This window comes from Procambarus clarkii, chromosome 92 (assembly GCF_040958095.1).
Source record: "Procambarus clarkii isolate CNS0578487 chromosome 92, FALCON_Pclarkii_2.0, whole genome shotgun sequence".
Lineage (NCBI taxonomy): Eukaryota > Metazoa > Arthropoda > Malacostraca > Decapoda > Cambaridae > Procambarus > Procambarus clarkii.
This window is the reverse complement of record NC_091241.1, coordinates 10,791,131-10,817,706: the sequence shown is the minus strand read 5'-3', so window position 1 is coordinate 10,817,706 and position 26,576 is coordinate 10,791,131. Positions and strand designations below refer to the sequence as shown.

Genomic DNA, 26,576 nt, shown 5'->3' with positions numbered 1-26,576 from the left:
CGTTTCCTGAACGAAAAAACTGAAACGAAAATTTATTGAGCTTAACAGTTAACGTCATGTCTGTTTTTAGAAGTCTTAACTCGCTTGCCTCACAGCTGCATTCGTGTTACTTTTGTGTTTTTGAAATCTATTAAAAGGAGATAGTTTAAATTATAAAAAAACTGCAATTTAGGCCGTTAAATGACCAAATTACAGTATCCTTTGTGCGGGCCGCAGGTGTGCTTATGAAGGGCCAGATGTTTGACACACCTGCTAGTGTACCAAAAACCTGTCCTCTTTGCCATGGCGGCTTTGTTTACATTTATTAAACAGTCTATGAGCTCAGGAGCACAACGAGGTTGTTTATAACAATAACCACCTCGGGTTGTGAAGTTTCCAAGCTCGTAGACTGTTTAATAAATATAAAGAAAGCTGCCAAAGATTCAAGAAAGATGTACAGGTTTCGTAAAGTTTGATGGAATCTTGGTTCTGGTTGCGACGTCCGCTACACCGCTTTTACGTACTGCTCGGTAATGATAGATCTAACGACTGTAGTATATAATGAGCACAGGTGTTGAGAGAAGCGCAGGCACATTACTCATAGCTTGGTCAATATACACCTGTAGTCAGTGACATGAGGCAATATACACCTTAGTAGTATACAGTTTTATACATAGTAAACATGCGTACTTGTATTCATACACCAATACATGTAAGAGGACAAAATACATAACCACAATTTTAGAGTTTATGACCTCTAATTTAATGCATTGTGTAATTTAATAACAGAAATGTAGGACCAGAGTCCCTCATTGGAAGAAGAATATTTGATTTAGAAGTCCTGTTGATAAGAACTGATTCACTGAAAACCCATTATGTAATTCAAATTGAAAACGCATTGTGTAATAATTCGCAAACTGCAACTAACTCATTGTGTTAAGACACTCTTGGGGTTTACAGTGATGTTAGATGTGAATGGACTCTCCCTGTATTTTGTTAACTATGTAATTAGTTCATCAGCGCTGTATCTTGGCTAAAAAATAACTTTTAGGCTTCAGTTCTGAGGTCTATTATGTATCTGTCATTTTGTGCCGTCATAGGCATTGTAGGGGGAGGGTTAAGTGACATTGTGGGTTGGAGGGATGGGGCATTTTGGGTCGGTATTTTAGGGTGGAGTAGCGTGACCTGTATCCTATTGTTATCTATTCTAATTTTCCGCAACAGCACCTGTCATCACCACCTCTATGGCTCATTTGCATTTGTAATTACTCCTTTGTATTCAATAATTCGTATATCATTCTAGAGATACACGGGCCAATCGGCTAGACTATACAAGAGACAAGAATTACAAATCACTTTTATTTTTCGTTTTACAAAGAAATCTGGATACTGATGTCAGAATCCGGATTGGTGAGCGGTGATGTCACGAGGCGGATTCCAGCTGAGAGGGCGGCTCGTAATGTTTACATTCTCTCACCCGACCTTCCTTCAATTCAATTTCTTTCTTTATTATGCACCCCATACCCCATTGTATCGTCGGCGTTCAGTAGGTTTATCTCTTGTTCATCCCTGGCCTTAATAGTACGGAAGATGATGCCTACTAAGCCTCCAACAATTAAAAGTTTATTGATAATTTGGGTTTTAAACATATAATCGGTTTAAAATATGCGGCAGATGTTAATTATAGCACAAATATAATTTTAAGTTAATAATAGAGAGAGAAATCACAATAGATGATTGAACATACACTAATAATAATAATAATATTTGGCTGCGTTGCATAGCCTAGACGGGCGTGACGTCATCAGGGCAAAATTTGATCGACCTTCAGATATGGCATGCGAGGTACCATAGCGCTATTTTTACCATTCATATATATAGCAGGTTCAACAGAATTACATTATATATTTATTTAAAGTTGACTGTTAGCGTTTTTTTTTGTGTTTTTTTGTTTTTTGCTAGGTTTTGCTGTGAAGGAGCCAGGCTCGCGTGGTTGTGTTGCGGCAAAGGTGAAAGTGTGTGTTGTGGGCGGAATGTGTTGTGGGGTTGAGTGTGAGGGGGGGGGGCAATTATACGATCAGTGTGAGCTATATGTAGACTTAACACATACTTGCATGTTACTCAGTTACAGCCCCCCGTTCCTGTGCCAGGTTAAGTCCACTACGGGCTCACCATAGCCCGTTCTACTTGGAACTTTTTGTTCCCAGTAGCTGAATCTTAAACAACAATAACATACTTGCATGCACACGTCATATACACATAGCCTTGCACGTACATGCGCACACAGCATGCACATATATATATATACACGTAACATCCACGTGTGCACATCATCCACGTGTGCACATCTCACACACACACACACACACACACACACACACACACACACACACACACACACACACACACACACAGCCCAGAGGCCCACATCAAAAGAATATCATCAGCGGCATATGCTAGACTGGCCAACATAAGAACTGCCTTCAGAAACTTGTGTAAGGATTCTTTCAGAACCCTGTATACCACTTATGTAAGACCAATCCTGGAGTATGCAGCTCCAGCCTGGAGTCCATACCTAGTTAAACACAAGACAAAGTTAGAGAATATTCAGCGGTATGCCACCAGGCTCGTCCCAGAACTGAGAGGATTGAGCTACGAGGAAAGGCTAAAGGAGCTGAACCTCACATCCCTGGAAAACAGAAGAGTAAGGGGAGACATGATAACCACCTACACAATTCTCAGGGGAATTGACAGGGTGGCCAAAGACAAACTCTTCAGCACGGGTGGGACACGAACAAGGGGACACAGGTGGAAACTTAGTACCCAGATGAGCCACAGAGACGTTAGAAAGAATTTTTTCAGTGTCAGAGTAGTTAATAAATGGAATGCACTAGGAAGTGATGTGGTGGAGGCTGACTCCATACACAGTTTCAAATGTAGATATGATAGAGCCCAGTAGGCTCAGGAATCTGTACACCAGTTGATTGACAGTTGAGAGGCGGGACCAAAGAGCCAAAGCTCAACCCCCGCAAGCACAATTAGGTGAGTACAATTAGGCGAGTACACACACACACACACACACACACACACACACGAGTGAATGGTCCAACAAATGGCTGTTGAAGTTCAACCCGAGTAAATGCAAAGTAAGGAAACTAGGCAGTGGAAATAGGAGGCCAAACACAGGATACAGAATAGGAGATGAAGTACTTAATGAAACGAACAGAGAGAAAGATCTAGGAGTTGATATCACACCAAACCTGTCTCCTGAAGCCCACATAAAAAGAATAACGTCTGCGGCATATGCGAGGCTGGCTAACATCAGAACAGCGTTCAGGAACCTGTGTAAGGAATCATTCAGAATCTTGTACACCACATATGTAAGACCAATCCTGGAGTATGCGGCACCAGCATGGAGCCCGTACCTTGTCAAGCATAAGACGAAGCTGGAAACAGTCCAAAGGTATGCCACTAGACTAGTCCCAAAACTAAGAGGCATGAGTTACGAGGAAAGGCTGCGGGAAATACACCTTACGACACTGGAAGACAGAAGAGTAAGGGGAGACATGATCACAACCTACAAAATCCTCAGAGAAATCGACCGGGTAAATAAGGATAAACTATTCAACACTGGTGGAACGCGAACAAGGGGACACAGGTGGAAACTGAGTACCCACATGAGCCACAGAGACGTTAGAAGGAACTTTTTCAGTGTCAGAGTAGTTAACGGATGGAATTCACTAGGCAGTGATGTGGTGGAGGCTGACTCCATACACAGTTTTAAATGTAGATATGATAGAGCCCAGTAGGCTCAGGAATCTGTACACCAGTTGATTGACAGTTGAGAGGCGGGACCAAAGAGCCAAAGCTCAACCCCCGCAAGCACAAATAGGCGAGTACAAATAGATGAGTACACACACACACACGAGAGAGAGCCTGTTCTCAGGGTAAAGTGATTAGAACGGGACACCATCCCCCCCCCCCCTGTAACCCCCTGGATAGTTATCTAGCTATTCAACCCATCCGCCTGTTTAGTTAGAAATTATTGTAACGATGAACATCATAGTACATATATGACGTAATGGACAAGTATAAAGTAAAAATCGTTACAGAAAATGGTTTTGTTTTTGTAGCAAAGACAAGCTGAACTAACCTTCCTTGGCCTAATACACGCTATCTGAGGCTTAACATACGTTATCTGAGGCCTAATACTGTATAGTAGGAGCGGATATAGTTATATATCCGCTCCTATAGTTATAACTTGGAGCGGCCCGCAGGCTCACATATCCACCACAGCCCGGTTGGTCCGGCACTTCTTGAAGAAAACTAACTAGTTTTTCTCTTGAAGATGTCCAATTATGGTTTCAGTAATAGTCGACATGTGAACTGGCCAGTTCTAGTGTGTGTGGTTTGGTCAACAGTTCACAAGTAGTTTTAAACATCTTTTTGTCCTAAACAGAGCAGACAGTATTCCCAAGTTATGACTTTCTTGTATTATAAATTGTTGGTTTAAAATATGTCTTTACTATTTTCTTTGAAACGGTGTGAAGAATTTAGGTTTCTGTAAATGGAATTCATGGGGATATTAAATAGTTTTTGAATTTCATGCTTCATATGTTCGATGATATTAATAAACCGTATTAACGTAACGAAACCTACGCTAACCTAAACTTGCCATGACCTCAACCTAACCATGGATAGGGAGTAGATAGGAATTACATTATTATTATTATTATAGTATGATACTAATTGTAATTACACTAATTACATAGTGGTTTTAAAGTAACCACATCCAGGGTACCTCCCCCTGAGGATATGATTCTTGATTTAGCAGAATTTACCTGAGGGTTTCTAGTGGCCTCGACAGAGACTGGAAGCCAATGGCTTGTCAAGGGTAGTGTTTTGCATGTCAGTGTTAACATATAATGCAAAGCTCCCCTCTGCCCCTTAGGTAATTACACTTAGGTAAATTACCTAAGGTGCAAAGGGGCGGGAAGAGTGAAAAACGCCAATCAAAGTGGGTAGTCTATGATCGCAAAATGGCTACACCATGAGACCAAAAGAGCTCAGAACGTGGTTAACAGTAGAGACACCGCAGGTATTTGGGCTGGGGGAAGAATAATGACGGGTGGCACCGCTACCTGTCCCACGCCTCGCGCTCCTGGACAGGGAGGTCACTGTCCGCGCTGCTGTGGCTGCGATTTTGGTGGCTGGAATTATGGTGGTGTGGCTGCGATTTTGGTGGCGGAGCGCTGGTATGGCTGGGATTATGGTGGTGTGGCTGCGATTTTGGTGGTGGAGCGCTGGTATGGCTGGGATTATGGTGGTGTGGCTGCGATTTTGGTGGCTGGGATTATGGTGGTGTGGCTGAGATTTTGGTGGTGTGGCTGAGATTTTGGTGGTGTGGCTGCGATTTTGGTGGTGGAGCGCTGGTGTGGCTGGGATTATGGTGGTGTGACGGGGGGGGGGGGGGTGGTCGTGTGGTGGCAGCAGTGACAGTTTTTCTTCACATCCCTGTGGTTTATCTGCATGTCTGGATTACATGCAAGTATTTTCTTTATGCTGTGGCTCAACCTAAATGTTGTGTGCGTGTGTTTCATCGATTCCTCTAGTATTTTGTATGACTGGATCATGTCTCCTCCATTTGTCTTTTCTTTCGGTTTTTGAAAGTTTTCGGTAGCTCAGTACTACTATATCTGGGACAATGTTCTTAACATTTGTTCTTTCTCAATCTTTGCTATGTACTTTTATGTGGGACTGTCCATGTTAGTGCTGTGTAGGCTGCTCTGGTAGTAATCGGATAAATGCAATTAGCATTTTAGCGCATTTAGCATTTTTAGCATTTAGCATGAATAAAGCATTTTGAATGCATCCATATTTAGGTCCTAGAAGGTTGTTCTGATGTTTGCTACCTTAGCATATGCTGCTGATGTTATGTTAATGTGTTCCTTCAGATATAGATTTGGTGATGTATCTAAGATTTTTTTTCAGTAGACCCCTGATAGATTTCCCTCTTTCATTATGTATTGCTCCTATTTGGATTGAAGTTCAGTAGCCATTTACCTGGTTATGCCTCCAGTTCTTGCTTGTCCTGATTTTCTTCATCTTTGCATAATAAGCAAACAAGAGATGTAAAATGAGTATTTCATCATCTGTATTGTTTGTGTGTGCAAGTAATAGCAAGAGTCCCAGCACCGACCTTCTTGGGACTACACTTTGAATGTTCTGTCATACCTATATACTTATCTTGAGGTTATCTTGAGGTGATTTTCGGGGCTTTTTAGTGTCCCCGCGGCCCGGTCCTTGACCAGGCCTCCACCCCCAGGAAGCAGCCCTGTGACAGCTGACTAACACCCAGGTACCTATTTTACTGCTAGGTAACAGGGGCATAGGGTAAAAGAAACTCTGCCCATTGTTTCTCACCGGCGCCTGGGATCGAACCCGGGACCACAAGATCACAAGTCCAGTGTGCTGTCCGCTCGGCCGACCGGCTCCCCGATATACTGTGGATATCTTCTTGCTGTTTCTTAGTTTCTTATTTAACAGGTGGTTCTTCACCCAATTATATACTCAAGTTGACTTGTACAGGAGCCTCTTATGTAGGATTATGTCAAATGCTTTCTGACAATCTAATCATGATCTGCCCACCATTTTTTTTTCTTTTTAAGATTATTTTATAAAAATCTCCAATAGTTTTTCAAGCATGATTTCCTCTCCCCAATGCATGTTGATGTCGTTATGTAAAGTTAATTCACCCTTAATCTCTTCCATGATTTTGCACCTAATTATTCTCTTATCACTTTGGATGATACTTGTAAATCTTATCACAGCTACTTAGCTAGTTAAACAATTTTAATTTGATATGAAATAACTGAGTACAGTAAGTGCATGATAATTTGTTAATATTTCTGTATAGTAGTGGAAGACAAATAATATTATTAGTAAATGTAATAATAATAATAATAATAATAAGAATAAAATCCTCTTTTATTGTATTTCAGACCAATTCCAGCTCACGGAAATACAGCTAATGTTAACCTGACAGTATATCATCGCAATGCTCTTGGACTTGATGAGTTTTTGGGCCAGATTCAGTTCCCCCTGTCAGAATTTGATGTGTATGAGAGACCTAGAAATAGGTATGTGAACATTGTTTTTGTTAATTGAGTACAACACGTACATCTGACATGAAATGTATATTTAGTCATCACTACTTCAGAAATTCAAGTACACTGTATAGGTACTGTAGTTATTTTGTGCACTTTGAAGATAATAATATTCATTACCATATTTCTTGTGTATGGAGTCTTTTTGTTTTAAATATTTAATTCTTAGTTTCATCCTGCTTAATCAATGGGTCTCCAGTTTGCTTGGGAAGTTGAGAGAAAAAAAAGGAGAGTATAAATAATTATTAAATAAAATCCTATATCCCAGTTCAGTACAGTACTGTATTGTATTGAATAATATTCTAAACATAATGATAATGGTGTTCAGTTGCTTACATTGATAATGGAAGAGTATGTAATCCACATCGATCAGAAATGAGCATTTCACTGTTGCATTTGTAAAGTATGGTTAAAACTAGCAATTGTGAACTAATTTTGGTTCCTATCCAGATGGCATCGTCTCAAGGGCAAGCCTGAGAAGGACCGCAAAAAAGGCGAGAAAGAAAGGGGCGAGCTGGAGATAAAAGTGGCATTCACCGTTAAATCTGGATCACTTTTAGATGTCTCCAAGAAAGAGAAAAATAAATCTATCACATCACTTAAGAATTTAGGTAATAAATTTCATGGATTAACTAATCAGATTTATGTTTTAATTGACTGAATTATATTGTTGAATATTTTATTTCTGATAAAGATTCAAACAGTTGATTTTACAGGCAGTTTCATGGATTTTATAATTTGCTTATTATAATATGTATAATAATGTGTGATTAATTTATGAGGAATCTAACTCATAGAACCATTAAATATTTGTTTTCAGGTGGCAGTTTGATGAGCTTGGGAAGCAAAGAAAAGGCAAATTTGAAGAGTTTTGCAAAATCTGTCAGTAAGTAATCTATATCTGTACAAATGAATGTCTGTGTATCTGGTTTGTGCATCAGAAGTAGGAGGCTACATGCTTGGGTCTGGTGGCCTTGCCCAACTTTCACATACGAAACTTGTGGGAAGTGTAGGCCAGTTGGGGTTTACCCAGGTGCCATGCTTTAAAAAGTATTGGCATCATAAATGCCTCCCTCTGATTGTCATGCCTGAAATAAAATCTTGGAGCTGTGAAAGCCACAGATTTTTATCCTTATTCCAGCTGTTTTCCCAGGTGAGAAGGGGAAGAGACGAGGAGAAGGAAAGGGTGGGAAGAGGGGGGGAGAGGGAAGAAAAGAGGGATGTTAGGGGAGAGGAGAAATGTAGAGAGGGGAAGAGAAGTGAGAGAGGGGAGAGGGAGATCAGGAAAGAGTGTGGAGAGGTGTGAGAGTGGAAGATAGAGAGGGAAAGATGAGAAGAGGGGATGTTGGTGGAGAATGGTGGAAAGGTGAGAGGGGGAAGAGAGAGAGAGAGAGAGTGGGGAGGGAGAAAAAACCTGGGCACCACCAGTCACTCCATCTAGTAGTTAATTACTGTATGAGGGAGTCAAATCAAATGAGGGTCCTGTGGCACAGTGAGTGCTGTTGAATTACAGCCGAGAGGTCCCGTGTTCAATTCCCGCAGAAGGACAAGCATTTGGGGAATGTTTTCTTTCATCTGAAAGGCCTACTCACTTTGCGGTAAATACGCACCCAAGAGTAAGGCACCTGTGTGGGAAAGGTTAGTAGACCTAGGGGGGGAACCTCGATAATCCTAACAGGCTTCCTGTCCCCAACTTGAGGAAACCTTAAGGTGAAATGAGAATAGGCAGGGGTAACTTGTGGCTTTACTGCCCTAGTATACTGTTACTCTCCAAATGCATTCATAATACTTTATTGTATTTTGTGATTAGTCCAGCTAATTTGCTAAAAGATAAGTTTTCAACCATTCACATAAATGTCTCTCATTCATGAATATTGACCTCAGTTGGTCAACAGAGTGAACTTTTTTCTTTAGTGTCAGAGTACTGTAGTTAACAAATGGAATGGAGTAGGCAGTGATGTCGTGGAAGGTAGACTTCATACACAGTTTCAGATGTTGATATGATAGAGTACAATAGGCCTAGGAATCTGTACACTAGTTGAGTGATGGTTGAGAAGCGGGACCAAAGAGCTGAAGCTCAACCCCCATAAGCACAACTGGGCGAGTATAATTAGGCAAGTACTGTACAGTCTTTTTATATCCGTTTACTGCCCCTTAGAATATCACTTTACTCTCATGGCTGAACTATAACTTGGTATAATTCAAGAATTAGTGAGAGTGCATGCATGCACAACCCTTCCTCTCCACCCAACTCCCTCCATCCATCCCCCCCCATCTATCCCCCCATCTATTATCCTACGACTCATGTGTCTGTTGTTAATCGTCCTGGCCGAGATTTGTATAGTGAGCCAAATAAATGCTCCACAAAATTCAAAGCTATTATCTAAAAGAGCTAAATAGTGTATCTGTAATTTGGATTATTTCATCTAATAATACAAAATTGGTAGAGTAAGTCTGACTCGCTAGTTAGTTTCTCTAGTACCATCTGTTCTGGCATCATACATAATAGGCTAGGCACTGTACTTTACATGAAACTTAATAACATTTTAACTTGTTATTACCAGTTTTAATATAATTTTCAGGTCACAAAATAGACAAAATTGCACACAAACCTGGTAAAAAGAAAGGTAGAAAAGGAAGCCGTGACAGTCAAGGCTTTCCTCAAGAACTTATGCAGTCCCGTCAACGTGCTGGTGATGCCGATCCTGGCGTAATTTCGGACAGTGAAGACGACTTTGGGGTAAGTTAAACAGTTCATGAAGTCAATACTGTATTTTGTGTTTCATACAAAGATCATTGAACAAATGATCTCAAAAGAACGTGATGCAGCTGTGAGAAAAAAGACAAAAGATGGGATTGAACCCACATCCCTGATCTCCTGAGGCACATGCATGTGTCAGAGGAGTTTAGGGACGAGGGTTCAATCTTATCGTACGTCTTCAATATATTCTGAAAAAGATCATTGCTTAATAGACTATTGATCACAAATTTTAAATGATACTTACACCAATCTTAATATTCTCTTATGTTGTATTGAAATTTATGTTCAGATATGCCAGAAACATATATATAGATGCAAATGAATACAAAAGATCTAATGTGTGCATAGTAATGTATCATTATATTTTATCATAAGAATTAGTCAATTATAGCTTTGTTTTATTATAATTTTCAGTTTGACGAAGAAGTAACTGTGAATACAAGGTCTAGTAGTCCCTATAGCACTGTGTCAAGGGGCTCGTCAGTTCTGCAAGAGGTTCATGGTATGTGTTGCCATCTATTCTACCAATATGAGTACCACAATAAGTTGTGAATTTTAGTTGTGAATAAGAATAATAGAATAAGTTGTGAACTGTTAATAACTGGTTTAAATATTCAGTACACCAGCAGTTCTGTGTTTCTTTACTGAATCTTCAAGACTACAACATGATTAGCAGCTATGAACATCTAAATCACGTTATTAGAAGTTGTCTCACACAATGCAGCTGCCTTACAATCCAATGATCTGGGTTCGATACCCGGGCAGAACATATTTGAAAAACATTGCCTTCATCAAATGCCTTTGTACACCTAGCAGTAAATAGGTACCTGGGAGTTAGGCCTTTGTCCACCTAGCAGTAAATAGGTACTACTGTACCTAGAAAGGCTGGTCGAGGATCGGGAATGTTGAGCCCCGAAATCATCGCAAGATAACCGCAAGGTAGGCAGTAGTTGTTGGTTGCATGCTTAGGGAAGGTCTGGTATTGGCTTATGAGAATGTGAATAAGCCTAACAGGCTTCCTGTCCCTGAGACTAGGAAACCAAATGTGTGCGTGTGTATTTATTTTATCTATAGCCAGTACACCATTCTTGTTCAGTGACAGGGTGGCAGATCCAGTCTCCTTCAAGCATTAATATTCTTTTATATTACAGTATTTCTGTTTTGCAGAGGATGATGGTTTACACTTGAATGGCACTAACCATCTTTCTGACTCCCGAGGACCACCAAAGCCAGCTCGTCTGGGAGGTAAGTCGATACATACTGTTTATTCATACACTATTTATAATCCTGTATATGTCTTTTATTATGTATTAATTTATGCTTTGTGTTTCAACATTTGTGCAACTTTTTGCTACACTCCTTAAAAGTATTCTGTATTGTCTTGGTCTGCATTGCTTTGTCAATAAATATTTCATGGATGAGAGAACATATTCTAATAGGGATTTCAAGATAGGATTTCTGTTCATTGAAATGATGGCTTCATTAACATTTAATTAAAAATATACATAAGCATGACACTAAACAAACAGAAGCTGACCACTTGTCTGAGTATTTTGTTCTGTAAGCTGTATAGATACAAAATGTTTTATAATACAGTACTGCATTATGTATGATATATAGTTATTGATATACTGTAATATCAAGAAAATGTGTTCATGTTATCTGATGTGATTTGATATAGAATGATAGTGGTTTTCAAATTATTATAATCAATTCCAAAAACTTGAGATATTTCTTAGGATATTAAACAAACATGGATATGAATAAGCAAACCAGTGAATTTTGTTTATATATGAATTTGTTATATTATGAAGAAAGTAATATATTATAAAAATAAAACCTGGAACCCATTTAAAAGACTCAGAACAATGTTACATTCATCATGCATTGAAAATTATAAATGGATATATATATATTATTGAAGTTTGGTCATGCATTTATATATAATTCTTGATATTCTACTTCTGTTCATATATTGTAGTATATTGTGGAGCTTTTGCTCGTGAAGCCTCCATGTTGGTGAGTGACGACATTCCATAACTTCAGGCATATTAGGAATGAAGACTTTTTAAATGTAATGACTAGCATACATCAGACATATGAGGACTTGTTGATTGTAGTGCAAAATGCAAGTTTCTGTGAAGCCCGTAGGTTGGATTTACCTTTGCATGTTAAAAAGAGAAAAAGGGGCTGCAGTGCCTAAATGAGAAATCTTTGTCTTTTGAGGTAACTGAATACGTAGATTTCATTGTAAATAGTGTGATGGCACTGTGGGGGGTTTGATTACGTTACTGTGAACATATTGTTTGGGTTGTCTTGTGGTAGCTGCTTTGCTTGTCACATCTGCACACAGTTTGGTTTGTTGATCACGCACCTGTGAATGTGTACATATGCACCTTTTAGACGTATTTCTGGAAGTTTGGCCACAATATTAACCCGCAGCTTCTGAGTAATGAACATTGGTGTCTTGTATGAGTAGAGGGTTAGTTGCGCTTTTTGTATGTCTTGAAGGGCTTGTGTAGGTTGTCTGTTAAAATACTGTAACTTGTTTTGTAGAGTTTTATTTGATTGACCATAATCTGTCAAATGTACTGTACTGTAATTGGTGGAGATGGTCCAGGGCCATCTCCACCAATTACATGGTCCAGGACGGACCGAAACGTCATCTTTCCTTCACTTTCTGGTGTGTGGTTTGGTCAGCCTACTGTAATTGGTGTAATAATATTGTTCAATGTTAATGATCAATATCGATGAATAGTAAAAGTAATAAATATTCATGTAACCAAATACAGTACTGTATAGTATTTAATTTGATTAATGTAAGTTCTAAAGTAAGGTTTTTTTATTTGTTCTTTAGAATTTACTTAGACAAATTGTACATGAAAATTTGTAAGGAAGTCTGGTTGGACTCAGATATTCATAAAAAGGTACCAGATTTGAGGATCTTGACTGGCTGTGCTACGTTATACACGATACATGAGCCCGACCCCTGTGGCAACAGTATCTATGCCTGCATTTATATTCTTTGATACAATGACTGCATTACCATTTGCTGGATTATCATACACACTGCCAATTTACTCCATAAAAATAACAAAGCATCACATAATGTTTACAAGGAGCCTCGGGAAATTCTAAGCAGGGAGAAGGGGATCTTAAGCTTATAACTCAGATAAGCAGTGATGCTTAGAGAAACTTGCTCTTGCAATTCTGTACTACCATACAGTTCTAAAGAATGGTTCTCTTATTTCACACTCAACTTTTGTATATGATCATCTTTAAGTTTTTGATGGTACATGTGATATATCATAAAGTTCCTTTTTGTTACTTAAAGCCATCCTTATACTTTTTTTCACTGTCTAAAATGTCTTTAGGTTGTACTGGATTGTTCTTGTTGATTTGTCTCTCGCTCTCTCTCTCTCTCTCTCTCTCTCTCTTCTTTTTTTTTTTTTTTTTTAGTTATTTATTTATTCTCCATGACACCTTCAAAATTCCTTATTTTGTTTCAAACACAGTCCAACCTTGATTTGGCGAATCTCCGGTAAGGACACACACTTTTCATGCCGGATTTACTCACCCGTTTTGACGAACTCTGGTTCTTCGAAATGGGGGATGTGTGGATTTGCTTAGGATGTTGGGATGGTTTACGGACTGGAAATATTTCCCATCGTGTAGCTGCCGACCTGCAACTTTGTAGCACAAGTGCCGTTACTGTACAGCATATGCATGATTTGTGTCTTGGATTCGGGGTGCTCATGCTTCCACGTCTAACAGCCATGTGTAACAATACAATATTTTGCCTTTGGGTCTGCTGTACATATGATTACGTAGGTGATTATTCGTGTCCCTTTAATTTGAAATGTGCTGGGAGAAACGTGACTGCACTAGCATGTATATACCCAAGTGTAGTTGCGCTTATGGTGTCCTGTCTTTCCGGAACTCTGTCACATAATGCTTTGGAACTACTGTGTCCTTCTTCATGGGCATCTTCATAAAATGCCAAAGTATATGGCAACTGTACTGTTATAAGGATTTATGATGTGATCTTTAATATTGAATAATGGTTAATCCTTAAGCTATGACTTCATCAGAGTGCTTTTCCTCTCTTTATTTAAAAACAATTAGTTTGGTCACATGAAGTACATCAGTAAAAGCCAGGAAAATATGCCAAAGCTGGGACATGAAGCTATAGGAAATGGTCCTTTCTGAGCCTGTTCCTCAGCTGCTCTCCAAAGTAAGCAGCTTATTGAGGTCTAGAGAGGCACAGTCTAGGCTCTATTGATCTGCAGATGAAAAGTCAAAATAACGTGTACTTGGGTTAAGTGAAACGTCGTCGTCTCTTCAATTTCTAGTGTGTGGTTTGGTCAACATTTCTCTATTGATCTGATCACCTACCATGACCAGTACTATTCCAAATACTGTAGCCTGGCTACTTAGTTGGGGAATGAAGACAGGAAAAAAATAACTCGAGCTACCACCAAGAGACCTGCATCTTGTCATACAGAAGAATGAACATCACACTCCCCAAACCTCCATCAAATTGACAAACATCACTTTGTCAGTTCTGACTCGAGTCCAAGTGTGACTCCAGATCATATTTGTATGTACCAGGGTTAATTGCATGTGTATAGGCCTCTGCCATGGCAGCCATGTTTTACTACACAGTACTCGGGTTAATTGCATGTTTACATTTTATTTTAATTACTGGCAAAATTATTTTGAATATTTCTGCTACTACAGTACAGTATATGGAATTGGCTCCTCTCTTCATCCAAGAATGTGTTTCAAGATGCTCTGTGAAAATCAATCCTTTTGAAAAGCTATGCTCAATGACTCTACTGCATTAAGACAGTACTTCTCTGGATTTATGCTTTTATAAAATTCAGTATTATCATTATTTGAGCGATACATTATAAATAATTTTTTATTTGATGTATTAGTTTTTAATAATAAAACAGAGAATAACAAGACTCTGTTATTGTTGTTTTGAATTGCCACAAACTTGATGCAGATCCAAACAATACAGTAATTACATATATTTTAGCATATGGGGTTTTTACCCTGTGCGTTCACACTGCTGAAGATAATGCTGTATGGGAGAGGGAGTTGACTGTATGCTGTACTTAATTGCATTTTGGAATACTGTAATGCAAAAATCTATAGAAATAAAATAAGGAAACTTGTCAATATTGGATTCAACTCTTTTCACATCGTACACAAGACAGTTTGCCAACTGATTTTACAATCTACCTAATTCAGCCAAGCCTAACACAGCCTAACCTAATAGATTCTAACCTAACAATAAACTGTGTTTCATTTTGACAATCAGGAAGCGAGCTTTGTCGAATTGTCTTGTATACGATTTGACCATACCTCAAACTTAGATCTTAACTGTTCATGAACATTGTTTGTAAACTGCGATGGTCTTAACATTTCTCATAGATTTTAAAGTGTGACAGTACTGCATTATATTTATGTTGTAGGCATTACAAATATTCAATGTAATACAATCAACAATTAATTTAAGACTAGCTACAAATTGAGCATCAGGATTCCTGGAACTTTAATTTGATCCGGCAGATTAATTTAGTAGTTATTGTTATGCATATTTTGGTTCCTTTATTGATTTAGTGTTGATGAATGTGGAAATAATTGAAATTGAAATTAGGTTTGTGAAAAGGAAGCATGTAGTTGTAACATGTAAGGAAGCATGTAGTTGTAACATGTAGTAATATGGTAGTCACTAAAATATTATGCGAGACTGTTGTGGAAGATTTTAGTGTACAGAATCGCCATTTTGTCCCTTGGTATATGGGTTAGGTACGGGGTATATACGTGATGTGGGAGCTATCAAAATAGGCATCTTTAATTTTCCTTTTCTAATATATTTACACTGTATTAGAACTTTCAAATTGCATGAACTCAGAATGGCAGTACAGTAGCTTCAAATTCATTGACATTCATATTATGTATATCTGAATTTTATTCTTATTGTGCAGCATTTATACATGAACATTGACAAAATTGGTTTCTGATGTATATACAGTAGAGGTTTATTTTGTAGTATTTGTTTACTAGTAGCTTTAGTTTATCCGTTCTTAGGAGACCATAAAGTGGTGGTGATGATAACGTCAGTATATGTTGCCTGTAGGTGTAGGTAGTGCTATGTGACTTGCATTTATTGATTATTTTTCTTAGATGAAAAATCTGTTGTATATATTCCACACCTTGCATGCAATCTTCATAGTTATCCAGTGATGTAGGAGTTTATATTGATCACTGTAATTGTTAATCTCAATGGGTCAAAAACATAAGGTGTTACTCAGAAAGAAGAATTGATCATAATTTATTCCATTTAAACCTGGATATAGATTGAAGGGTCCTTATTGACTTGCAGGGAGTGTTTTGGAAGTGCCCTCAATAGCCCTGGAGTCCCCCTCTCCAACACCTTCCCCCGAGCCCATCCTACACGCTCAGTCCGAAGAGTCCACAACACCGCCGCCCCTTTCTCCTAACCCTCCGCTTACCTTTCCAAACCTTACTCCTATTAACCTACGTACTCACAGTGATACCCCTTCATTGCAAGATAGTGCTTTTTCTGACTCGGCCACGACATTGTCACTTTCTAGTAGTGTGATGACAAAGGATAGTAATTCTTTGGTCAGTTTAGAGTCTTCATTCCATGAACCAGTATCACTAACCAAGAAAGTTTTCCATGAGTCCATTGATGTGCAGAAAACTCCCACTCCTGAACTATCACCCTCATACAAGAAAGTTTTCACAGAATCACCACCACCTGTTGTGGACCTTCCCAATCATGAGCCATCATCCCAACGCAGGAAAGTTTTTCACGATCCTGCTGCTGTACAGGATACTCCCACTCCTGAGCCATCACCCTCATACAAGAACGTTTTCCCAGAATCACCACCTGCTGTTGTGGACCTTCCCACTTATGAGCCATCAACACCATACAAGAAAGTTTTCACTGAATCACCACCTACTGTTGTGGACCTTCCCAATTATGAATCATCACCCCCACGCACAAAGATCTCTCGTGATCCTGCTGCTGTACAAGATACTCCCATTTCTAAACCATCACCTGCATACAAGAAAGTTTTCACTGAATCACCTCCTGCTGTTGTGGACCTTCCCAATCATGAGCCATCTCCCCAACGCACAAAAGTTTTTCATGATCCTGCTGCTGTACAGGGCCCTCCCACTCCTGAGCCATTATCCCTATACAAGAAAGTTTTCACTGAATCACCACCTGCTGTTGTGAACCTTCCCAATCATGAGCCATCACCCCAACGGAGGAAAGTTTTCCTTGAACCTTCTGCTATGCAGGACCCTCCCACTCCTGAGCCATCACCCCAACGCAGGAAAGGTTTTCATGAGCCTGTGGTTGTGCAGGACCCTCCCAATCCTGAGCCATCATCCCAACGCAGGAAAGGTTTCCATGAGCCTGTGGTTGTGCAGGACCCTCCCAATCCTGAGCCATCACCCCAACGTAGGAAAGGTTTCCATGAGCCTGTGGTTGTGCAGGACCCTCCCAATCCTGAACCATCACCCCAACGCAGGAAAGGTTTCCATGAGCCTGTGGTTGTGCAGGACCCTCCCAATCCTGAGCCATCACCCCAACGCAGGAAAGGTTTTCATGAGCCTGTGGTTGTGCAGGACCCTCCCAATCCTGAGCCATCACCCCAACGCAGGAAAGGTTTTCATGAGCCTGTGGTTGTGCAGGACCCTCCCATTCCTGAGCCATCACCCCAACGCAGGAAAGGTTTTCGTGAGCCTGCAGTCATGAAGGACCCTCCAACTCCTGAGCCATCACCCCTAAAGAGGAAAGTTTTAAATGAATCTCCTGCTGCTGCTGTGCAGGACCCTTCCTTACATAAGCCATCACCTTTACAGAAGGCAGTTTTTCCAGAGTCTGTTATGGTAGAAAATCCTCCTTCTCCTGTCCAGCCTTTAAAATATTCCAGATCCCATAGTGATACTACTACTACTACTATGCCATCATTAGCTTCTAATAAAACGATGAGTCACTTGTGGTTCTCTCCCCCAAAAGTCGGTCACTTAGTATTTCATCATCTCCAAAAGTCTTGCATAGGTCAGTCTTTACCTCCTCTCCCATCAAGGAATCAAACACCCAGAAAAGATCTGCTTTAGAAACTTTAGCTTTTTCTTCTACAAAGATATCTCTTCTGGAGACTGATCCTAGCACCCAGTTTCCTGCCACTCCTACATATAAGAGAAGTAACTCTGAATTAACACCATCTGCACCAAACACTCCGAGCAGTCACAACGGAATCGATGTGTCTGCTCCATCTACCCCAACAACTAGTGCTTCTGTATATAGCTTTGGATCTGATTATGCTACACCATCTACCCCTGCCACTCCTAAGGATAGTAGCTCTAATCCATCCCCCAGCCCAACTTCCCGCACTTCTCGGGGGACCCCTGGGCTGGCTGAGCGGCCCAGTGCTGCTGTTGTGCGTTCTGGTTCCCTCCATGAGAAGCCCACCACCCAGCCTGTCATTGATGAGTGGGAAAAGAAACTGTATGGCAGGAATGCTAGTGAGTAGGATTGATTATTTGATTTTGGCTTTAATAGTAACTAAACCATATCAGTTACATTTACAAAATCCTTTAGCAGTAATAAATGTGAGATATATCTAGAAAGCTCTTATATACTGGGATAGTAGGTAAATGCAACTCATAGTTATTCATTATTTTTGTAATTAGCAATGTGATAGTGAGCTTGCCTTATTTCTTTGTGCTTTTTAAACATTTTAATTGGTTATATTCACTGGTGCATGAGAACAATATTTTATTGCTAGATTTGATTTTATCTTTTACACATAATAATAACGTTACTTTTCTGGAGAGCGTGAAAGAGCTGGAAAAGTGCTATGCGAACTTGCATGTGTGTGTGTACGCACATTGGCATTTGTGCACTCTAGCATGTGTGCGCACACAACCTAGTTATGGTTGTGGAATGTAGCTCCAACTCCTAGGCCAAGCCTCTTAACGATTATTGTGACTGGTGTGATGCTTCTCTAACCTCGTAGGTTTTGAAACTTTTTGTGCATTTGACTCTGTGGAGTTAGCTTCTACAGTTTACCTAGTTTATTCCACACACTATCCTCATAATAAAAGATATTTCTTCTTACATTTCTGGCTCATTTAGGTGTTTAGTTTCAATCTGGGGCCCACATCTTGGACCCTTGTCGGTTTCTCTGTATCATAGGTTTTCCAGCTTATCCTCCTAGTTTGGCTCTTTTTAGTTTAGGAAGTATCATGGTGGTTGGCAAATCTGGAATCTGTTTAGCTTTCTCTTGGCCTTAGTAAGGTGCAGGTTTCATAATGGCACTGCATATGACAGTGTTTCTAAATTTGCCTGCTTTCCATACACAGCTGAAGTTAAGTTATTTATAGAAGCTTCCAGTGATAGGTTCAGTGTGTGTGTGATGTCCGCCACTATGTTCTTTTCACCTGTTATTTCCCTCTCTGATGATGTGGTACTGCCAGCATCCTTTATCCTGTTACTATCTTAATTTTCTTGCATTTGTAAGGGTCAAATACGAGTTTGTACTTAAGCCATTCCAGCAGATCTCTTCACTTGTCTTTCCTTCCTAGTTATCCAGGAATGAATAAAGTAATTCTCATTGCTCTGACAACTTACATGAACAGTCACATGAAATATTTAATTTGCTGTGGTAGGTCGTTTACCTGTAAACAAGAACAGCATGGGTTTCAGTACTGAACCTTGAGATACTCTGTTATTTTTGTTCATCCTGACATCTTTCATGTTATGGGACAATCATGTTTCTGGCAGTCTAAGAATATGTAAGTAACCCACTCTACCCTTACCTGCCTTATCCAATATTCTGTGTAATTAGTGAGGCAGGATTTCCCATCTCTGAACCCATGTTGTTGATCTGGGACAAATTTATGCTTTTCATGTGATGTATTATTACTTTTCCCAGTACCTTCTACATTATCTTGTAAGGTATTTATGTCAGAGATACTGGTCTGTAGGTATGTTTCCTGTCTAATTTTATGTGTATTTGTACCAAATTGGCTGTTTTTAAGGGTAGATTATTCCCTGTCTCCAGAAGTGCATTGTAAATCTTTGTTAGTGGCTTACTCAGTATGGTACATCATCCTCTTCTGATCTTCCTTTAGTATCCATGGCAAGATCTTGTCCAGTCACATTGCCCTTCCCATGTCTACATCTTTCAGATGCTTCTTCACCTCTTCAGTCGTATGATGGGCTCCAGTGTGTGCTTACATAAATGTTAGGTCTTCCCTATAAGTGGCTGTAAGTGGGGGGGGGGGGTGAGGTCTAGGACTTCATGCCCCACCTCTAAGCATTTAGTACCTGACAAGAAGGCACCAAGACCTGTGTTGTATTTGTTCTTGAAGTTATAGATAAAAAGTGACTTTTAACAACTTCTTTTTATAAAGCATTCCAATTGCTGCCCAAACCTACAGGATGCTTGCATTGCTTCATATCTTTTAAGTTTCAATTGTATAATCAACTTCACCAGTGTCCTCTTGAGTGTTGGGGTTGGGTCTCCATTTTCCCAGTTCTAACAATTGTTCTTGTTCAGCTGTAAACGTCTCCTGGTATTTTTTGTCGAGTTCTTAACAAACTTCCTTATAATTTCTCAGTGATCAGTCACTGGGCAAATAATAGTTCAGATTAGGGCCCAGAAGCTGGAGCACAATCCATGCAAACACAGGCAAGTACACTTGAATTTTTCATTTATAAAAGACAGGCTTTTATTTATCTCTTTTTTTTTATAATTTTTCACATGAATTTTCACCAATGAGTTTTTATTTGCCATTAATTTGACTATTTACATGGCATAAATTAGGACTAGCATGAATTCTCTTTTTTCAAGCAAAAGTTATATAATGTTCCTATACATAACTACTCAAGTAGTCCTGTTTGATTACTAAAAGGCAACTTTGACACTTCATTAAATATGGTATCGCATGTTCTTGTTAGTGTGTATTGCTAATCATTATGCTGGGTTTTCTAAGTGCTATAATTCTTTTCTCTGGGATGCATGTCTAGATGCCTTGTTGATTTTAAGTGTTTAAAATAACATTAACTGTTCCAAATGCATGAGAAAGTGAAGCTGTTAAATGAACCTCTATAATTAATGCGGTGATACTAAATGGTATATAATGCTAATGGCTTTGGATTGTGTTTCAGACAGCAAGATAATAAACGCAGGTAAAGTTTTGACTGCAAGCGATGAGGGTCTTTAGCTTCTAGTTTAATGGTTTGGTAGCAAGTGTTTCTTGGCCGTGAAGTATGTATACAATGTCTCATAACAGAGTTGATGCTATTCCTTTTGCATGGGCTTCCTTGCTTTTTTTGCATGACAAATCACTTTTGATACACATTTACATTAGGATCTCAATAGTGACTTTTTAGTGTTAAATTCTCATTCATCATTTATTACCTTTTTATTGAAATCATATGCTGATATTCGTAATAAGCTGTTAAAAGTTATTAAATAAATATATTTGTTTTGTATACTCAGTACAATATAGATAAATTTGCTCAAGTTTGATTACACACGGAAGATTGGATAGGGAGAAAATAAAATGATGGCATATGATTAGCAGGCAAATAAATGCGATATATAATTGGATAAACAAGGAATAATGTATAGGCAGATGGCTAATGAGGAGATGGAGAAGAGGCAAGCAGATATAAAAGTAGATATAGATGGAATAGCAGAAAGTTCTGTAGGTACTGTTCTTTTGGTTGTACAGTATAGATAGATCAATTATTGATATTATATACAAGATTGCATTATATGTTATGCAATTGGAGGAGGCTTTGCAACATTCTTAGGTCAGTATTTAGGTTTAGTACTATGTTGCACCACATTGTATTCATAACAAAATTATTTTATTTGTGTTTATAGTTTGCCTTCTATCTTTTCCTTCTACAGAGAGCCACTGTTCACAGCCCCCTCCTACCCACCATAATATTTGCACACTTCCACAGATATTCCCATCAAAACACTATTCCCTGATAATTTCCCCTTTTCCCTCCAAACATAATTCCTCATATAATCCTTATACCTTATTTTCTCTCATGCTATCACTTATTCTCTTCCTCATTTATCTTCTGATGAAATAAATGTTCCTCATTATCTCTCACTTGGTACATTTTCTTCTTAAATTTCAGTATTTCATATATCATAGTCTCATAAGTTGTATCCATTTGTGGCTTGATATGCTTGATCTGCTTCTGCTTTACTCGCCATTCTTGTTATGAAGACTAACTTGGACTAATTACATATCATAAGGTGGGCTACTCAATAGAAACCTGAGTAACCTACCTTATAAGGTATACTTTACCTTACCTTATTGATAAAACTAATGACTCCTTTCTCACCACTAATCATATTTTTCATCTTCTCATAACTGATCTTCATGGGCCATAAAAGTCCTTAACATTATCTTCCATCATAGGCATCAGTAATTACCTAAGTGTAGTTACAGGATGAGAGCTATGCTCGTGGTGTCCCGTCTTCTCGAGTACTCTGTCGTATAATGCTTTGAAACTACTGACGGTCTTGGCCTCCACTTCCTTCTCGCTTAACTTGTTCCAACCATCTACCACTCTGTTCACTCAGTACTGTATATGAATACTGTAGTAACATGGCAGTCATTTTTTTTATTATTATTAATGCCTAGTAAGACAATTAAGGCTTTCAGAATTTTTCCAATATACTAAAAGATTGCCAGAGGTCCCTCCTATCAAATGACATTCACATAAAATCTTTAGATTTTAGAACTTAAAGAAGTTCTAAAGATTAAACTTAATCTTTAGAACTTTTGAATATTACGCGACACATCTAGTCTTCCACAAACAATAGGCACAATGGTCCCTATCGCTTGAGGGCAACAGGAGTAATTTGAGGGTTAAAGTGTGATTATTGTCGTACTTTGATCCTCGGGGTAATGCACTTATCATCATAAGTTGATCCTTCAGGTTGATTTTAGTTATCATCCAGTTTTTATACAAATGATATAAATATGGTTTTAATACATGTATGTGAATGTAATGTAATTAACATAGACCCATGACAAAAATTCTATTGTCTTACTTGCTTACTATCTATGAAGTTATCCTGTACCACAAGCAATTCGATTATCATTACTGTGTCATACTTTACTGTCATACTTCGGAGTTTCTGACTGGTGTTTGAACCTATTTCTGGATGACATTACCATACAGAATAGGAGCAAAGGAGTGGGTTGCAAGACATTACCTTTGAGCTGTGCCAAGAGCAGATTTACATGCAGTAAAGGTGTACTGTATATATTACATTGTAGGGCTGTATAACTACTCGATCACCCTTTATCACTTATGTGTAAATAAATAATTTCACACATTTTATAAACTGAAGTGAAACAGCAAACACACAATTACTCTTAACATTATTAAAGATCCCTCCCCTTACTTGGTGTGTGTGTCAGCAGTTATTGCATCTTAATCAGTTTACGAACCAAATTACCTCACACCAATCTTCCAATGTGCACGAAATGCCCCAAAAAAGACAAATGCTGTATCGCATTTGTGGTTTTTTTGCAATTCCTCACTTTTTCCATGCAAATATATAATTTTATAAGACCAAATTAGCTTCGTGTGTGTGTGTGTGTGTGTGTGTGTGTGTGTGTGTGTGTGGGGAGGGGGGTGGGACATCCATGCACAAATTCTTCATAATTGCAGTGGTTGGAGATTATTTCATCACTCTGGCCATTATAATTTCCCATAGTTGGAGATAGGAAATCTGTTACTCAGTTAGGAAATCTATTTTAAACTTATTGAGGTCTCCCTTTGGTTAACAACTGGCTTTCCTGTGCCCAACAACTGAGACTGGTCAGTATGGGACAGTCTCGTTTCTTGAAGGTCAGCCTCAATGGTACAAGTGGTTGGGCGCTATTCCTTGCCTTTCATCTTATCTCAAACTAATTGCCCTCATATCCCTCTCAGTTGCTGTACTGCATAGTCGTACTGGCTTGGCACTATCTCCTTAGAATTATCTTACCTTATTGGCCTTCCCCTCAGGTTGCAACCCACAACAGTTGCCTGACTCCTAGGTACCTGTTTACTTCTAGGTAAACAGAGACATCATGCAAAAGGAAAAATGCCCAAGTGCTTCTGTCCTTCTTGGGGATTGAACCCAGGAACCTTCACCTTCAAAATTTGTATTCGTCTACCCAAACCCCAAACCCCAAACCACTTACCCTCCACTTCTGCTATAATTCAATACTAACATCACTATTACTGTCACCATTTACCATTACCACTGCAACCACTATTACCATAACTATCACAATTGCTATGATCACCTCCATATTCACTCTTCCTCCCATTATAGAAGTCTACCCATCACACCAGCCAAAACATTCGTAACACTTATTACAAGATAGAAAAAAAAGGAGGATAAGGCTTTGGCACCTTTGCAGATGCAGGTGCCAAAAATATTTACAAATGGGTAATATGGAAGGAAATGGGAATAATCCCATTGTCTTTCACAGCAATGGTTGCAGCAATGTAAAAATATGTAGGCAGAATGCATTGTGTTATGTTACCACTGTTCTTTTAATTATTATACTGTACATCATTCAGTTTTGCTGTGACACTTGACATGATTTATATGCAAAAATTTTTTATGTATATTACTAAATAAGTATAGGCAGCCCACTATTGTGCAGTGTTAGAATATGGAGATTTGGAGTTGTGACTTTCCTAAATAGGCACAACCTTTGAACAAGAAGTTGGTATTGTGGGCAGCTCATTAAACATAGTTAATACAAAACTTAATGGTCCATTTTCAGTTTAAATCTGGCATGGTTTTTGTTCAGTTGGTTAGTTTTCTTAAAATATCTGTAATTTCAAGATGCAGATAATAACAGATACAGGAAGTCTGTAAGACTTATCGAGGTCTCCCTAGGTCAACTACTGACTTTCCCTAGGATGCAACTCACAACAGTTGCCTGATTCTTTGGTCCCTATTTACTGCTAGGTGAACAGAAGCATCAGGGGAAAGGAAATGTACCCATCCATTTCTATCCCGCCTGGGGATTAATCCCGAGAGCGTTGATTGTGCGTGGAGGATATAGGCCACTGTCCCACAGGACCCGTAATGGGGGACTGTAATTGTAATTGTAAATATGTCTGCTTTTTGCCTTTTAAATGTGGTTTTCTCTATTAGGCCTAATTTCTTAGAGTAGTACAGATTTAACAGTAGAGACGGGATGCTCAGGACTAGTTTGAGTTACTGTTTGTTACATGTAGTTTTAGTGTAACCTGCTTTAAAACAGTGGCAATGAAAGGAACTACCAGCAACTGTTGCATATTTTGGTAGCTGTATTCCAGATCACATAAAAGCTTAGTACTGGTATTTTGAAATTGTCTAAGTGATTAAACAGTTTTTGAAAGTCTACAGTAGTCGACTTTCAATTTTTCACCATATTTTAACACTTCTATACATTTAGTCAAAGTTTGAACTTAGTTCAAAGACCAAGTCACAACTACTTGGCTGAAACAAAACAACCCACATGCACAAGATATTTAATAAAATTGATTGAAACATCTTTCATTTCATAGCTGTTGGATGGGTTATACTTAGTGTATGTGACAAATGATACTCCTTCACTTTACCTTCCTTAAACCCCTCATAGTGTTTCTTTTAATACTGTAGTTGTTGAAGACCTTTGAGACCTCTGTTGAAGACCTTCTAGCACTAACATGAGACAAGATTCCTTTCTAACACATTTTGCTATTGTTGACTATATATCTTGGGGCATAGAAATCCCATTCCATCATTAGTAATCTTTCCTTACTTATTTCTGTCAGTTATATCACTCTCATTTAATTTAAATCCTTTGTCCTTCAGCTTTTACTTGCTCAGATGCTTTTGGCATGTACGGAAAACTAGCAGCTTCATTACAGTATTCCTGTTTGCCACAAAACTCTTGCATTCCCAAACTCCTGCTGTTGCCATTAATGTGGACATCTTACCAATATAGATAACGAAACAGTCCTGCTTTAATTATGTGTTACTGAATTACACTTGTATAATATTTTCTGATGGGTGGATCAGTGCTACCAAACATAGATGTACTGTATGTATATTGTGTAAAATCAGAAAGATTAAGTAGAGCTGTAAATACAGTATCCATCCTTTTTTAACTTTTGAGCAAGGATGGATATCCTGAGGGATTACAGTAATGGTTTGTCACCTGATGTTAATTTATACATTTTTCAATATGACTGAAAATGTAACTTATTTTTTGCAGTGGTTGGAAGCATGGAAAATGTGAATCGTAGTGATAGTCGGTCGTCTCTCAGCACGTCCCTCTCCAGCAGCACTCAGGATGTTACACGTGCAGACGAACATGGATCTAGGTATTTGAAACTAACTTGTTATTGAGTGTGAAATTACCTTTTAGTATCAAGTAGCAAAAATAAGAATTGGATTTTGAGAATAATTAAAGAGTTGATGGAAATGGGAGACTTGAAGTTGTTCAGAAGATAAGTTTTGGATATGGGTTTACTTTGTTGGGGACAGAAAGCCTTTAACCCTTAAATGGCTCAGCATTTTAGAATCTTGTATCCAGGTCAC

General features: G+C 38.8%; 1 protein-coding gene across 1 annotated transcript in view; it reads left to right on the top strand.

Annotated features, from left to right (window-relative positions):
- Nucleotides 1–26,576, top strand: part of LOC123775061 (uncharacterized) — a 67,371-nt gene that overhangs the window by 28,441 nt on the left and 12,354 nt on the right. Inside the window, 10 exon segments of the mRNA XM_045769860.2 lie at nt 6,981–7,118; nt 7,596–7,756; nt 7,966–8,031; nt 9,728–9,885; nt 10,321–10,408; nt 11,074–11,151; nt 16,304–17,938; nt 17,941–18,483; nt 21,134–21,154; nt 26,251–26,359. Of these exon segments, the coding sequence (XP_045625816.2) occupies nt 6,981–7,118; nt 7,596–7,756; nt 7,966–8,031; nt 9,728–9,885; nt 10,321–10,408; nt 11,074–11,151; nt 16,304–17,938; nt 17,941–18,483; nt 21,134–21,154; nt 26,251–26,359 (2,997 nt within the window).